At 34.7% G+C, this 15,315-nt stretch overlaps 2 protein-coding genes and 1 non-coding gene across 3 annotated transcripts in view; 2 read left to right on the forward strand and 1 right to left on the reverse strand.

Annotated features, from left to right (window-relative positions):
• Window positions 1–620: 620 nt before the first annotated feature.
• TRNAT-AGU lies at window positions 621–694 on the reverse strand. Its single transcript has one exon. It is a non-coding gene; the product is annotated as a tRNA-Thr (tRNA).
• An 8,303-nt stretch (window positions 695–8,997) lies between these two features.
• On the forward strand, window positions 8,998–10,589 carry LOC113749553 (U-box domain-containing protein 28-like). The gene has a single exon (XM_027293332.1). The coding sequence runs from the start codon at window positions 9,026–9,028 to the stop codon at window positions 10,334–10,336; it is 1,311 nt and encodes a 436-aa protein (XP_027149133.1). The 5' UTR covers window positions 8,998–9,025; the 3' UTR covers window positions 10,337–10,589.
• Window positions 10,590–11,855: 1,266 nt separating this feature from the next.
• Window positions 11,856–15,315, forward strand: part of LOC113750685 (PH, RCC1 and FYVE domains-containing protein 1-like) — a 12,322-nt gene continuing 8,862 nt past the window's right edge. The window contains exons 1-2 of the mRNA XM_027294636.1: window positions 11,856–11,957; window positions 12,045–12,190. Coding sequence (XP_027150437.1) covers window positions 11,856–11,957; window positions 12,045–12,190 — 248 coding nt within the window. The remainder of the gene's footprint in view (window positions 11,958–12,044; window positions 12,191–15,315) is intronic.

Here is a 15,315-nt window from a genome sequence, read left to right on the forward strand (position 1 = left end):
TTCTTATTGTTCAATTTTTAAATAGCATGTAATTTTGCGACATAGAATACGAATGGAAAAAAATTTGATAATTAGACTTATTGAACATAATAAGTAAATATTTAAAACTAATGATGGGTGCAAAGGGTGGTATAAATTGATAACTTAGTTAGCAAAAATGAATTTAAATGAATTTACAAAAAGTTAAAATAAAGGGTTATAAATGGGTAATTGGGTTACCCAACTCATTTTTTGACTTACCCATCTATACTCATCTAATTAAATGGGTATAAATGAATTGACTTACTTATACCCATTACCTATTTTAACCAACCTAAACCCGTCCAAATCATCCATTTTGACACCTCAATTTTGAAGTCCTTATTTCCACCCAAAGAAATTAAAAGAAAAAAAACAAGAAGAAACGGTTTAAGAAAAAGAACCATGAAGGGACGCAAAAACAGAAAATGCTTTATTTTTTGGTGTGCTTCTTAACTTTGATGCATGAAAAGAAGCAACACTTTATTGACGTTGGTGTTATTGGGCGAAAAAATATTCAAGTAAGAGGTGGCGTATGGCCACACTAAGGCTAAGCTTGGTAAAAATTGGGGCCGAGGACAAGCAACAAAAATTTGGACGGCTGCTTTCGTTGAGAGTCGAACTCAAGACCTCCCGCTTACTAAACGGGTGCTCTAACCAACTGAGCTACGAAAGCTGTTTGGGAAGTTTAAAATAAAGAAATTAAACATAGAAGATTATGCAGATTTGCAGCCAACGACACCCCTCCGCCGCCTTTTCATTAGGTATGAAAATATGTGGAAGATATATTAATGAAAATTTAAAGGGATAAATTGAGAGTTGTAACTAAAGAGGTATTATTAGGTATTAACCAAAATTTTGAGGCAAATTGGCCATAGAGTTGAGAATTTCAAACCTGTCATTATATACCTCTTCTATAACCTAGTTTATTATTTTTCTCTTTAAAATAGGTGTTGTTATTTGGAAATTTTTTTAAAAAAAGCTATTATTATTAAGCATAAATTTTAGAAAAAGAAGTTGTTATTTATAATTGTAAGTAAAATAATTCAGAAACTTCACGTACGCACAAAAGAGTATTGTATTGCCCACCAAGGGAGACGAGTCAGTGCAGTTGGGATCTGGTACGATTCAGTTCGATTATTGTACTTTTTACATTATATTATTGTATTTGAGATAAAAGCGATATAGATGAATAAAATATTTAGCATATGTTCAGTACAACATTATAATATATTTTGTATAGTAAAAATTTAAACATGTATAATAACTGAACGGAATTTCATAAAATATATAATTGTAGTGAGTCCTTATCCAGAAAAAGGATGTGTGTCCGAATTTATGGCTCAAAGCAGAATATCCACTTTGACATGATTTTTAATATAAAAAAAGTTTTGTATGAATCCACACGTCAATGAGAAATTGCTCAATTGGTAGCCCATTTCGGTTAGGCCATCATAGTTGCGAAGGATTGGCAAAAATACACCGAAAGAAGCTTCTGATCTCATGCCAATCAATCAAAAAAATATATACAAAAGGGCTAATTTAATTTCCAATTTGATAACTACAATCTACAATAGCTGAAATGTATCATCTCCTCTCGGGCAGCAGCAAAAGAAATAATCAATTGCAACTCATGCATCTGAATCTGTACACAATTCATTTAGAGTCTCTCTCTCTCTCACACACACACACACATACATATATATATATACACACACCTCTAGTAGTATACATATACATATATATATATATATATATATATATATAAAATGAAACTGAAAGTCTAAGGAACATGAACCAATTCATATCTACTTAATTTGCAAGTATAATTTAATTCTTTTAATGTCTACAAGATGCAATTCTTATTAGCATATCACTGAAAATTCTATTAATGATGAAGTTGAGGATGAGATAGTAGCTTTAGATCCTAGAAAAGAAGCACTCTAAGCATCAATAATTCTTCATAATTTCTTATCACAATATGAGACCAGAACTTTTAGATGCAACAAGAAAAATTAGGGATAAGATTCAAGTATATTTAAATTTTAAGAAAAACAAACAACAAAATACTCATATTTTTGAAAAATATGATATGTAATTTTAGTGAATTATTAATTTATGATATGAATGGGATCAAAGGATTATGTAAAATTTCTTAAAAAATTATTATCTTATTATTTTATCAAAATTATTCATTTATTGGGATCGAAAAAATCATTATTTAATAGAAGTTATTAATTTATGGAGTATTAATTTAGAGAGGTTTTACCATACTAAATTCTTGTTCTTCTTTAACATTTTTGGCCAAATGATGGTTAATTATGATTTACGTCATAACCTCCAAGCGTAAAGCTCGTGATTGACCATTGATCGGCATCTTGGAATTCAAGAGCACAATTAATCCAGTCCAAATCCCCTCATTCAAAACACGTTGTAGACTTTGTTACCAAACTAGAATTCCAACCAAATTCCAAAATTCAGCTGCACTAATTGCAAGATTGATTGCTTCTTTCCTGGCTCAGCTTATCTACATATATACGAATAAATGGAACATCCTCTCATGGTAAAGAGAAGAATATAAGTAATTAAATCAACAAACTCCCTCCGGAAAAAGGATTGATCTCTATCAAATATGTCTTTGCTAAGTTATGTTAAAATCTTCTCTACAAGTTAACTGAATCAGAAGATACACTGCTTTTGAAGTTGTAAATAATGGATGAAGAAAGATTTGATTATAAAAGCAATCGTTCAATAGTGATTTTTTTTTTTTTTTTTTGGTTAACACAGGGGTGTCCGGGCTTTGGCTCGACTAATCTCCTGCGCTTGTGCATCCTGTCCCCCCAAAAATACACAATACGGCAAAAGGAGTCGAATCCGACTACACGGTGTCAGAATCTAACTAGGCAACCCCAGCACCAGTCGAGCCAACTCCGAGGGGCAGTCGTTCAATAGTGATTGCACATCAAATCTATTCACTGGTATTGCAAAAATGGGTTTACCAATATACAGTAGAAGTGGCAAAAACCAGAGCTTGACATATTTGACTCATTTAATTTGCGATAGAGAAATCTTTGAAGGTAGAATGTTGCGAGAAATAAATCCATCAATATTTCATGCAATTTACACAAGTTCTTATCCTGTATGCATACCAATCACTACTATTAATAGGAAAAGAAAAAAAACATATATTGAACAAGAAATGAAATCATCATCAATTCTTTAATCATTTCTATCCCATTAGTCAATGAAATTTGTATCAGTGCAAGAAGTAAAAAGACATTAACGTCTCTTGACCGCATAGTCAAGAGTCTATAACACAATATTCAAACCGTGTGGCAAGTGTTTCCATCTTCTTTACTAATGCCAACCTAATACATAATACACATTTTACACACCACAGCATTGCTATAAGCTTCCTTTATTTTACACGCAGACACGCACTAAAAAAGACACACACACGTACACACGAGACAAAGAATTAATGACATATTTTTTTTTCCTTTTTCCAATCAAAAAAAGTCTTGATTGTTGACAAATGCCACTAGAATATAGCTAGAGGAGAACCCACATCCCTGAAAACATTGCTAATAATTTTCTTGATTTGGTTTGGAAGAAATCTAAAACTCTGGTCATTGTCCTGTCCGTCTTTGTCATTGCACCATTTTCTCTGGAATCCCAAGTTTGAAAATTGAAATAACTTTGGATGAAATTTAGGGATTACGTACAATAGAGGAATTTGGCACCATTGACTATTTGGTTCTTTAAGAACTAGCCCATGGTTATCTATTAGTATGTTCCATGACACAGCTTTAATTTTTTGATTACTCGTTTATTTGCTACTTGGTTTCTCATCATTGTACCTGCCAATGATATCTTAATTGCCATTAAATTGCCATAAGAGTATGCTTTTCTTTTCTGAATTTGGAAGAGAATATACTAGGACAATTTATTCGTATGGTAGAATAATAGGAGTATTCTTATACTAGAAAGAATACATAAATTTGAATATATAACCTCACATATGGTTAGACTGTAAACCCCAATACAATCAAGTATATGCACTCTTGGTATCCTCATGCCTTCCCTTCAAATCTTTTTGACCACTAAATTAAAACTTGAGGGCACAAAAATATTATTGTCTTTTCTATCCACTCATCAAGAAAGACTCAGTCTATATAAGAAAACTTTTATGTGCACATCTATTTTTTGAACTGTGCTCCATAGTGATTGATCAGTTGTTTTCAATTCAAAATGGGTTTGAAGTGTTAGGCAGGGAATAAGTGAGTGGAAGATGAAACAGCCTTCCTTGACACAGTAAAACCCTTCTTTTTACCTACCATGAAGCTACTTGCTTTAAAGATATGGTGGTGAAAAGAGAATGAACAAAATAATACCTACATATTCCCTGGAATTGAAGTAGTTTTACATGAAGTCATATATAGTTCCAATGACTAAACAGTTAAGTAACCTAAACAGTTAAGTAACCTAATATTACCCACCAAAAATAACTTTTTGCCTAACAAAATTTGTCTTATAATGTACTTTATTAAGTTCTATGGTAGAGTTGGCAAGGATAATTACAATATAATTAATGTAGTGTGGTTGATGTGTGAATCCATCCAGGGTAGAAAGGTGCGCCAGGTTGAAACATTTCAAGTATCCTTGCATTTGACAATAAAATCTATCAATTCATGATAAGAGTTACATCCTTAGAAACCATGGGGTTCAAGGCCTGATATACTGTCAAATCCAACTAGTCGAATCACTATAGACAACTACAAATTTTAGCTCAAGATATGGAGCAATCAAATGTATATTTGTACACGATATTATGAATATCATTAAATTATTATTATTATTGGTTGTTTTCATTAGAGCTGTTAAACGAATTGAGCTGTTCGGTAGCTCGGTTCGTTTCGGCTCGTTCGTGTTCGTGAAAGGCTCGTTCGAAATTTTAAACGAATCAAATTCGAACGAATTTTTTTGTTCGATTAATAATCGAGCGAACACGAGCATGTTCGCGAGTTTTAACGAACATTCGCGAACATGCTAAACGAACGTTTGCGAACACGAACATGTTCGCGAGTTTTAACGAACGTTCGCGAACATAAACATAATTATCATTTGACAAATTTTAGGATTCATTTTATGGCTGGACTTTTATATTTGGAGGGCAAATTTCTTTGTTTTATTTGTTGCTTTTATGTTAATGTTAGTTATATAGTTACTGAATAATAGAATTTAGTCACTTAGTGCTTTAATTATTTTTGAGAATGATTAATAATTTGCATGGCATATTTAAGGCATAAAATAAATTGGATTCGAGCATTTCGAACATGTTTGCGAACGGCTCGTTTATGTTAAACGAGCCGAACTCGAACACGAATTTTACTTAACGAACCGAACACGAACACTGGTTTGGAGTTCGAAAATTAACGAACGAACACAAACGTTGTTCGAATTGCTTAACGAACAGAGCTCAAACATGAGATACTCGGTTCGATTCGGTTCGTTTACAGCTCTAGTTTTTATAGTCCTGGTGCTCTTTTTTTTTTTTGGGTTATTCTTATTTGTACACTTTCAATCAAAAGACTATACAAAGGTTTCCAGCGAGGATACCACCGCCCACATGCATTGACAATTTGCATCATTAGAATATTCAAAACTACTACAGCAAACTGGTGGATATTTGACGAAACTATTGAGGTCTTTTTTTTTTTTTTTTTTGTGTACATATGAGGCCACTAATAAGAGACATCGATCATTGATTAAGGGCCTAGTTATTTAAGATTTAAGAAGGACCTTAGTCAAAAGATGGTGGAGTTTTTTAAGATTTTACAAAGCAGAAGTATCATACGTGTAAATTCTGAATGCATCATCAATTAAGGGCCTACTCATTTAATAAAGATATTTCCTTGAAAGGTTAAAATTGCTTACGAGGCCTCAAATATAACAATATTGCCCTAACACTTTCCCCCCAATTAGGTGTATATAACTTAAGTAAACTATTTCCCCTTCTTGTACCCAAGAAACTCTCTCTTGAAAGAATTACAATGTGTGTGTGTGTATATATATATATGTATGTATGTATTTTTAGACTCACACTTGGATATGTATGTATGATTTAGATTGTGTCACACCATCTCACCAAGTGGTGTGGCACAGTGTGAGCGATTAGAATTTTTAAGACCTGGGTGGTCGGTCTACCCAAGTCTAGGTGCTTTTATACTATGTCCTTTTCAATTGATCTTATGGCAATATAATAATTTGTTCATAGAAACAAGAAAAATAGAAAAATAAGAATTCCTCTTTTACAATAAAGCTTTCACAATAAAAATCACAACGGGATTAATTACGGAAAATAGAATGATTAATATATCTTTAAGGAACAAATAGTGAATATCAATTTATATCACTTCACAAAAGAAAGTAGGAAATCCTTAATCCAGATGGAGATTTCCTTCGTAAAACCGAGTCCCCGTCTTGACAATTGGTCACAATAACAGCATTAGCGCTCCGTTGATTTGATGCTTTGCAAAGTTCATATTGTTGGCAATTTTTGGAATTTAACAAGACAAGTTGGGCTTGATTTATCTAGTTTAACAAGACAAGCATTAGCAATTAGTTATTTTATTCCCTCCTTAAAATATTGATTATGACCATAATTAAGTAAATGATATTGATGGCTATTGGGTAATATTATAGTGCGTAAATAGATTAGAAAAACTAAAAAGAATTGACCATTTTCGTGCAGATGATGGGAAGAGACATGCATGTAGATATACTTATGCAAGTAACTTTTTACTGTGGGAGTTTCTATGCGATTAATTCAAAAACCAAAAAAAAAAAAAAAAGAAAACTACAATTTTAACTATTAATATATGAACCAGATGAGATTAGAAAGAAAATAAATGACAATTAATATTGCAATACTTTGTGATGCTCTTGGCTTTGCAAAAAAGTGCAATTTGCGTCCAACCAAATAGACTATTACCTACCCTTGGAAGTTAGAACACAGACCAAATGGAGTATGTTATTCTATTTTAACCCAGCAGAAAGAAAATAATTTAGCAGATTACATCAATCATGCAACATAAACCCATAAACCAGTCATAAAATATACGTATTGCTCTTTTATGGTTTCTCAATCACTGGATTTAATTAGCACGTTATATAGTACTTTTTTACCCCCTCCATGGGGCTTGGTGAGGAGAAAATTGTGTTTATACAAATTCCATATTCCAAAGGACACTATGGAAACTACTAATTTTAAGAGACCAAATTTCTCATCTTCTTACCCATTTTGGTGATCCGAACTGAACTCATTCAAACTTTTTTCGACATAAAAAAGAAGAAGAAAATCTTCTTGTCCTTTCTTTTACGTCTTCAATTGAACTAGAAAGCATGTGGCAGTAGCTGCTGCATTAGTTTCCCATAACCATTTCAGACAGAAAGTTGAAATAGGAGTTTTAAGCAAGAAAATGAAAAAAGAATTACTGCATCCGGATTATAGAGATGAAAAGGAAAGTCATACAGGGCTGGAATTTGGTGAAGTTTTTGGCTGATTATTTCAGGTATTAAGTATATATTAACAAACTCAAACTTCAGAGAAAAGAATGACTGACAAAAATGTGCATATCCCCAATTTTCCAACCCTCCATTTCAAGAAAAACTACTGATTCCAGCTTAGAAAGTTCTTGACTTCGCAAAAACTGTTACTGATTAATCTCTCTTATATCCGCAGGCCTAAAACCATACAATACTTTCAGTATATAATGTGATCACAGTGAAGAGGGAAACAAAATTCTTCTTGCTAATTACTCCATGATTCATCACGCATTTGAAAATTAAGTTCTTTTCATTTTGGTCAGGATCAATGTACCCAGATAGTACTATAAAATTCTTAATAGTTTAAACAACTGTCTCTAAACTCGGTTTCTTAATAATCCGTGCTGTATGAGCACAAACACACATGTACATGCTTTACAAATTAAAACCATTAGCCAAAACTCGAGCTACGATCTAAAACACGTCAAAGTTTTTAACTTAAGAGCCCATCAGACAAATAATAATGTTCGTCTAGTCTACACAGTTGGTTTCATGGAGGATGATATTTATGTTAGTAATGAATGATAAAAAACACAATTCATTACTGTTCTGAAAATCTCTCGTAACACAAGTTAACCTATAATAAGACGTCTGATTCTAATAAAATAAGATAATATTGGCGCTCTAAAATGGCTTAGATCCTTTTATTTCATCAATGCTTTTTAAAACAAAAGTTCGGGTGTTCGAGATATTTTTAAAAAATGCTAATATTATTTGCCTATCTACTATTTCTTTTGACTTGAACTCTCGAGTCTTGATCTATTGGGTTTTTTCTTCTTTTTTTTTATCAACACAAGAGTATTCCAACTTACGCTGCCCTGCGGCTGGATTCCCCACCCCCCTCCCCGGGGCGGGGGCCAAGGAGAGTCTTGATCTTTTGTTGATTACAACTCCTTTGTAGTTAATTTAACGGTTCAATCTCTAGAGACCAATTTGTTTACCTCAATCATAGTTGGTACATCACCTCTTCTAAGTTCTAAGAGGAAAAATATATTTGATGCATCACCTAATACAACACGGAATACAGGACCCCAAGATCCAAAAACAAATCCCGTTTGACTTGGATACCCCAACACACATGCCACAACAATTCATGCATATACTACTAAATTCCATAATCCCAATTTTCCAACACATACCCAACTAATATTTCAACGCGTAGGACCCACGCTCCTATATGGAAAAAAAAATCAATTTTTAAATCCTAATTCAATTCGAAAATTTCACACTTGGACGGTAGTCGTACTCGTTTACTTTAAAACTCGTCCCAAACTTTGACCAAAACGACGTCATCCCTTTACCTCTCTTCCTCCTCCTTTCATATATATATAGGATATAAGCCCCCCATTTTTCTACTCTGCTAAAGCGATCTTTCAGCTGAAGAAACAAGAGAAAAAAAATGGTGGGCGACAAGAGTACAACAACTACTGCTATAGGTAGAACTACTAATGCTGCTTTTAAAAGAGATGAGTTGTACCTTAATCTTACGGTACCGAACTTATTCCGGTGCCCGATTTCAATGGACGTGATGAAGTCTCCGGTGAGTCTCTGTACCGGCGTCACATACGACCGGACATCCATTCAGGCCTGGCTTTCTCAAGGCCACAATACTTGTCCGGCGACCATGCAGGTTCTTCCGTCCACCGACTTCACTCCAAACCTCACTCTCCGCCGCCTCATTCATCTCTACGTCCACCACACCACCTCCTCGCCACCGGAGCTCAGTCCGAACTCTTCACTGTCGTCGTCTTTGCGAAACTCTCTCATCTCTCAACCGGAAGCGCTCGAGCTCATCAAAAACCTCTCCTCCAGAGACACAGCCTCGTCGGCGACAAAGCTCGTCGAATTTGTTAGGTTCTCTGAGGAAAACCGGAGGTTTGTTGCGAATTCAGCCGTCGGAGTGTCCAATTTGGTTGAAATTCTGAGAACTTCCCAAGAAACTCAGGTTTCCGACCAGATTCTTTTGGTGTTGGAGATTATTTCACCGGAAAATGGAGTGAAAGAATTACTGAACGAAAAGATTTTGAAAAGCGATTTCGATTACTTGTCCAAATTCTTCTGGTTTTTTCGGAAAGGTAGCTTGAGCTCGAGGATTGCATCCGCGAAGATTCTCGAATCAATCGCTTCTGACGCCGATTCTCAAAGGAAAATCGCCGAAAAACAAGGATTATTATTCGAATTATACAAATTAAGCAACGAAGAAACCGATAGCAACGCCGTCGAAGCAAGTTTATCAGCTCTGATCGCAGTATCAACCTCGAAAACGGCGAAAAAGGAGCTGGTCCGGTTCGGAATCGTTAAAACCGTAGGGGAGATTCTATCCGGTTCAGAAGCGGTTCGACCGGTTATAGAAAAGGCCGTGGAGGTATTGGCATCAGTTGCCACGCGTACGGACGGGAGAGCTGCGATTAGTGAAGACGAGGGGTGTATTATGGGAGTGGTTAAGAGATTAATGAAGTGTTCGGGTGTGGCGACGGAGCATGGGATTGTGGTGCTCTGGAGCTTGTGCTGCTTGGCTCGAGATCGGACGGCTCAGGAGGCTGTGTTGAAAGTCAACGGCGTGACCAAAGTGTTGTTGGTGATGCAGAGTGATTGTAGCGCCGGCGTGAGGGAAATGTGTGGTGACTTGGTCAAGGTTTTGAGGGTGAAGAATTCCAAGTCGTGTTTGGCTAGTTATGAAACTAGGACCACACATATCATGCCTTATTGATTGAAATTGAATGTTGTTGAATAGCGACTAGTAGTGTTAGTACGTATTTGATTGACTAAAATGGTTAACCATGACAAAAACCAACTTGTTTACTCATTTGTTTCTCTTAGTGGAGAATTGGCATACTTGTAGTTGAAAAGGTGGACTACCATACCATCTCAACTTGTAATTTGTAAATGGGAAGTTTTTGCTTTGACTTGGAAATTTACAGTGCAAGAAGAATCATCAATACACAAAATCTCTTCGATTGATACTCTCAACTTTGTGCTATATGTACTTTTTTTTATTTTTTAATTTTTTCTAGCAAAGGAATTAATGATGGGATTTAAGGAGCTAAAAAAGAACGGAAGATTAAAATTCAAAACCTCGAACCTTCATAGCCTCAACCTGCTATATGTACATTTGTCTTCTCTTTTTTAAGATTTTCTTATGTAGAGGGTTCTTTTTGTTATCTACAAAATGCTTTAGCATTGTTGTTTATGACCGGGCTTCAATTTGATCAACAGCCAGTACATGTTTTAAATTCCATTGATCACATGCATACGTGGTGTGAAAATGAGTGTGAAAGAGTTCTTTAATTTCGTTAGAAAATTGCGAATTCAGGGCTTAGTCAATCATATGCCGTAAGCCAGGAAATTATGCTTTCTTTAGATAGATCCAAAAAAAAATTATTAACAAGCCATCTTCCAAAGAAAGCGACGTTAAAAGACTTCTAAATGCGTGTATATATATATATATTTTTTTTTTTTCTTTTTTTTTTTTGGAAATACTTACCAACTCCCCTACCATTTTAGGTGAACTAGAAAATTTTGGGTAGAGATCTCTTTAAGGGAAAGAGAAAAGAAAAATTCAGTTAAACTAGAGAAATGCATGATACACATTTTGGTTTGAATACAAAAGTTGAATCTCTTTCTCCCAATAAAAATAGTATTGCTATAGATGAAGTCTACAGTTTCACATAAGAATCTTTTTCTTTTTTTAAGTGTAAGTAGAGGTATCAAAATGGGTGATTTGGGCGGGTTGAAATGAGTAATAGGTATTAAGTGAGTCAATCCATTTATACCCATTTAATTATATGGGTATAAATGAATAAGTCAAAAAATGAGTTGGATAACCCAATTACTCATTTGTAACCAATTTATTTACTTTTGTAAACTCATTGACATTCAATTTGCAAACTAAGGGCTTGTTTGGAAGTGAAGTTTTTGCCAAGTTTTTTAGCTATAGTTTTTAACAACTTTTGCTACAGAACCCCAAAAAAACTTATCAAAATTTTTTATCTACACACTTTAAAATAATACACAAAAAAACTTTTTTCCAAAATCTTAGCCAACAGCGGGGAAAAAAAAACTTTTTTCCTTTGCTCCTTTAAGCTCTGCTCTCTCTCAAAGTCATAAGCACCTCAATCCTGTCAATTCTATGCAACCCCCAGGCGGGAAAAAAAAACATCAAATTTTGCATTAAATTTCCCCAAAATATCCAGATGATGCTTAATATGAAAGCCTCCCCGAAGGCCCGGATGACGTCGTCTTCATCATCATCGCCGTCCCGCCAATCGTATACAGGAGAAGGCTTTCTCTCGTTCATCTCCAAGGATGGAGCGGAGGTCGCTACTCTGCAGGTGCTGACCTCCAAATGATTAGAACCGGTTTGACGAACAGGGAACAGGAATAGGGAAGGGGGGCGGGTATGAGAGGTGGCGTTGCAGAGGGAGGGGAAGGGGCAAGGGCAGCAGGGGCTACGGCGCAATGGGAAGGGCTGGTGGGGGGATGGGGTGGCTGTTGCAGAGGGGAAGGGAAGGGGAGAGGGTGGCGCCGGACCAGCTGGGCAGAGGGCGGTGCGCGAGCTGGGAAGGTGGCGGGGGAGGGGGCGTGCAAAGGGGGCTGGCCGTAGGGATGGGGCTGCGAGAGAGGAGGCGGGGGGGGAATGCAGAGAGAGGAGAAGAGGAAAAGGAGGAGAGGGGTGCGGATGAGGGGGAAGGAGAAAAAAGAAAAGAAAGAGAGAAAGAAAAGAAAAAAGGAAAAAAGAAAAAGAAGAGGGAAAGAAAAAAAAAAAGAAAAGGAAAAAAAATTCACCTTACAAAAACTTTTATAAAATTTTTTATCTTAACAAAACTTCTACAAAAAAGTTTTTTCACCTTACAAAAATCTTTACAAAATTTTTTTAAAAACTTCTACAGTGCGCTACAGTAAAGTTTTAGACAAACTCCCTAAAAACTCAGGTTCCAAACAGGCCCTAAATTATCAATTTATACCACCATTTGCATCCATCATCAGTTTTAAATATTTACTTATAATATTCAATAAGCCTAATTACCAATTTTTTCACATCCGTGCCCTATATTGTAAAATTACATACTATTTAATAATTGAACAATAAGCATATAAAATTTTGAACTAAGTACTATGAAAATTAACATAAAAACTTCATCCAAAAACTTTGAATCCTTAGCATTTTTTTCATGTGTGAATTTAAAATTTCATTTTGAAAAGATAGGAAGGGAGGCTAAAACTTATCATACATTGGTAATGCTAAAAAATGAGCTAGTTAACAAATTACAAGAAAATAAAATGATAAAATAAAGCAACAAATAATAATAATAATAAATTAAACAAAAATAGTTAACATCATGACAAAATGAAGAATATGAAAAAAAAAAATTAAGTAGGATATCTATATGCGTCAAAAATCCATCAAATATTTGTGAAGGCTGAAAAATAAAACATTCTACTATATACAATGTTTTAGCAATATTAATGCATGAAAGTCTCCAACAATGAGTTCTATAATCAAACGCAGGTCTCAAATTTCTTCTAAATGGGTTAGGGAAGAGTGGAGGCTTGGGAAAGATAATTTTAAATGGGTTAATTGGGTTTGGTGAGTTACCTAATTATATCCATTTATTAAGTGGATATTATTGGGTAACTAATTTATACCCATATATAAAAACTTAAGATACTCGTATCCAGTTATTCATGAGCGGGTATGGGTAAATTTAGTTAAATGGATTTCTTTGCTACCTATAAGTGTAAGTAGGAGTTCGAACTCGAAATCTTTCATTTACACTCCCTCCTCCTGTACCATCCAACACATCTCTCCCATTACAAAAGAAACTATTTGATGCTTGTAAAGTCTAATGGCTTGAAATTTATGTTGCTAGCTTATTCTTGCAACTATCAATTGCTCTATTGTTACTACTACGGTAGTTGCTTAGGATTTTGAATCTTGTAATTATGATACTCATTTTCAATTTTTGACTAGGTTTACTGGTAGACAAAAGATGTTAGCGAACGTCAAGTTTTCCCAAATAGAAAATTGGCTTTACTTTTCTCGGTCTGAGGGAGGGGCATTGGATGTTAGACAATAGCCAGATGAACTAGGTTATGGCTTTAACCTGGGTCAATAGCCTGTCAAAATACTAGATTGGGCCTCTTTGTTTATGTACAAAAAGAACAAGAATGAAGCTGATTTTGTTATTGGACGTGACAAGATTGGGCTAAGTCTTCCTTCTGAACAGGCAACAATGTGATCCAATTGGGGAATTTCAAACGAAAAACAGAGACAAAAATGAACTCTAGAAGAAATTTACAAGGCATCCAATAAACTGAGAGTAGAAAATGCTGAAACATGTAGAACTTAATCAGGAGGGTGATTATGATAAGAAATTCTTATTAAGTAGAAAGGATTATTAGTAAAGCACCAGATGTCTACCGGAGCAACTTCCTCCGCCTTCTATGTTGATTGAGCAAAAATTCAAGCTATGAAAAGAAAAAATCTTCTTCAATTGGATTATCAGTTTTAGAGAAACTATACACAAAACACACATATCATTTTTTTTCTCCATTTTTGTTTTCTTAAAAGGGAAACTCCTGAGCAATCACTAAGCCTTATTATGTCTGTTGGTCAATTAACCGATTGAGAGTTTAGAGACGCAGGAAAGATGAGAACTATGATTAACAAACTACAATTCCATTTCAGCGCCTTGGCTCCTAGCATCGACTTATTGCTCAAATTTAGCAATGTTTGAGTAGTTAAAAAAAAAAAAACTGGGGAGCCTCTAAACTATCACATCGTTGACTTTTGATCCATGATCTAAATTTTGTCTCTGATTGATTCTTGAACAATCAAAGGTTTCTAGTTTAAGAACTTCTAACCATTTTAGATATAAGTTCACATGGAATCGAAGGACATTTTTGTCAATCATAATAAAAAAAGAAAACCCTTCAATTTTTTTAATCTCACCATCAATTTGTCCACAAATCCCTGAAAAATCGTTGGTTCTCTAAGAGAAAGAGATGATTATGTTCTTGTAATTTTGCTCCCAATGCTTTTGATTACGGATGGACAAAAATGCCTTTCAATTCCAGATGGACTTGCGTCTAAAATGGCCAGAAGTTCTTAAATTATGCACTTTTACTTGTTCAAAATTCAGTCGGAGATAAAATTTAGATCATGGGCAAAAAGTGGACAACAGTGATGGTTTAGGGCTTCTAGATTTTTTAGTGTTTTACATCATATAGGTTAGCAAATTCACACAAAAATCTTAACAAACATCAGCAATTTTCTTTTTATACATTGAAAAAATGTGCAGTGCAGAACAAAGAAGGATTTTTTCCTCTTCATCCAAGAATGCGATACAAAAGTTTTGCATATATTTCTCTTTTAATGAAATCACATTAACATATCAATTACTGCATTTCACACCATAATAAACTGCCTTTAGCCTAATTTCTTGGCCAAACTCATTCTAATCTCTATGTTGCTTTTCCTTGTTACTATGTTGTCCTCAATTCAACAAAATAAACACATCCATAGATTATGTCTCGTGTAAAGATGGTTTTTGGATTTTATTCTAAAATTTTCTAAATTGAGTGATTGGAAGAGATGCTTCAAGATTGCTTTACCTGGTACCTACTTGGCTGGTTCTACACCTGGCTTTCTGACACAGTATCCAAACGCCTCCCGAGTATTCTCCATCA

The sequence above is a fragment of the Coffea eugenioides genome, chromosome 10 (assembly GCF_003713205.1).
Source record: "Coffea eugenioides isolate CCC68of chromosome 10, Ceug_1.0, whole genome shotgun sequence".
NCBI classification, from domain to species: domain Eukaryota; kingdom Viridiplantae; phylum Streptophyta; class Magnoliopsida; order Gentianales; family Rubiaceae; genus Coffea; species Coffea eugenioides.

Coding starts and splice junctions, on each gene's coding strand:
- LOC113749553 (XM_027293332.1), top strand. CDS start 9,026: ATGGTGGGCGACAAGAGTACAACAACTACTGCTATAGGTAGAACTACT.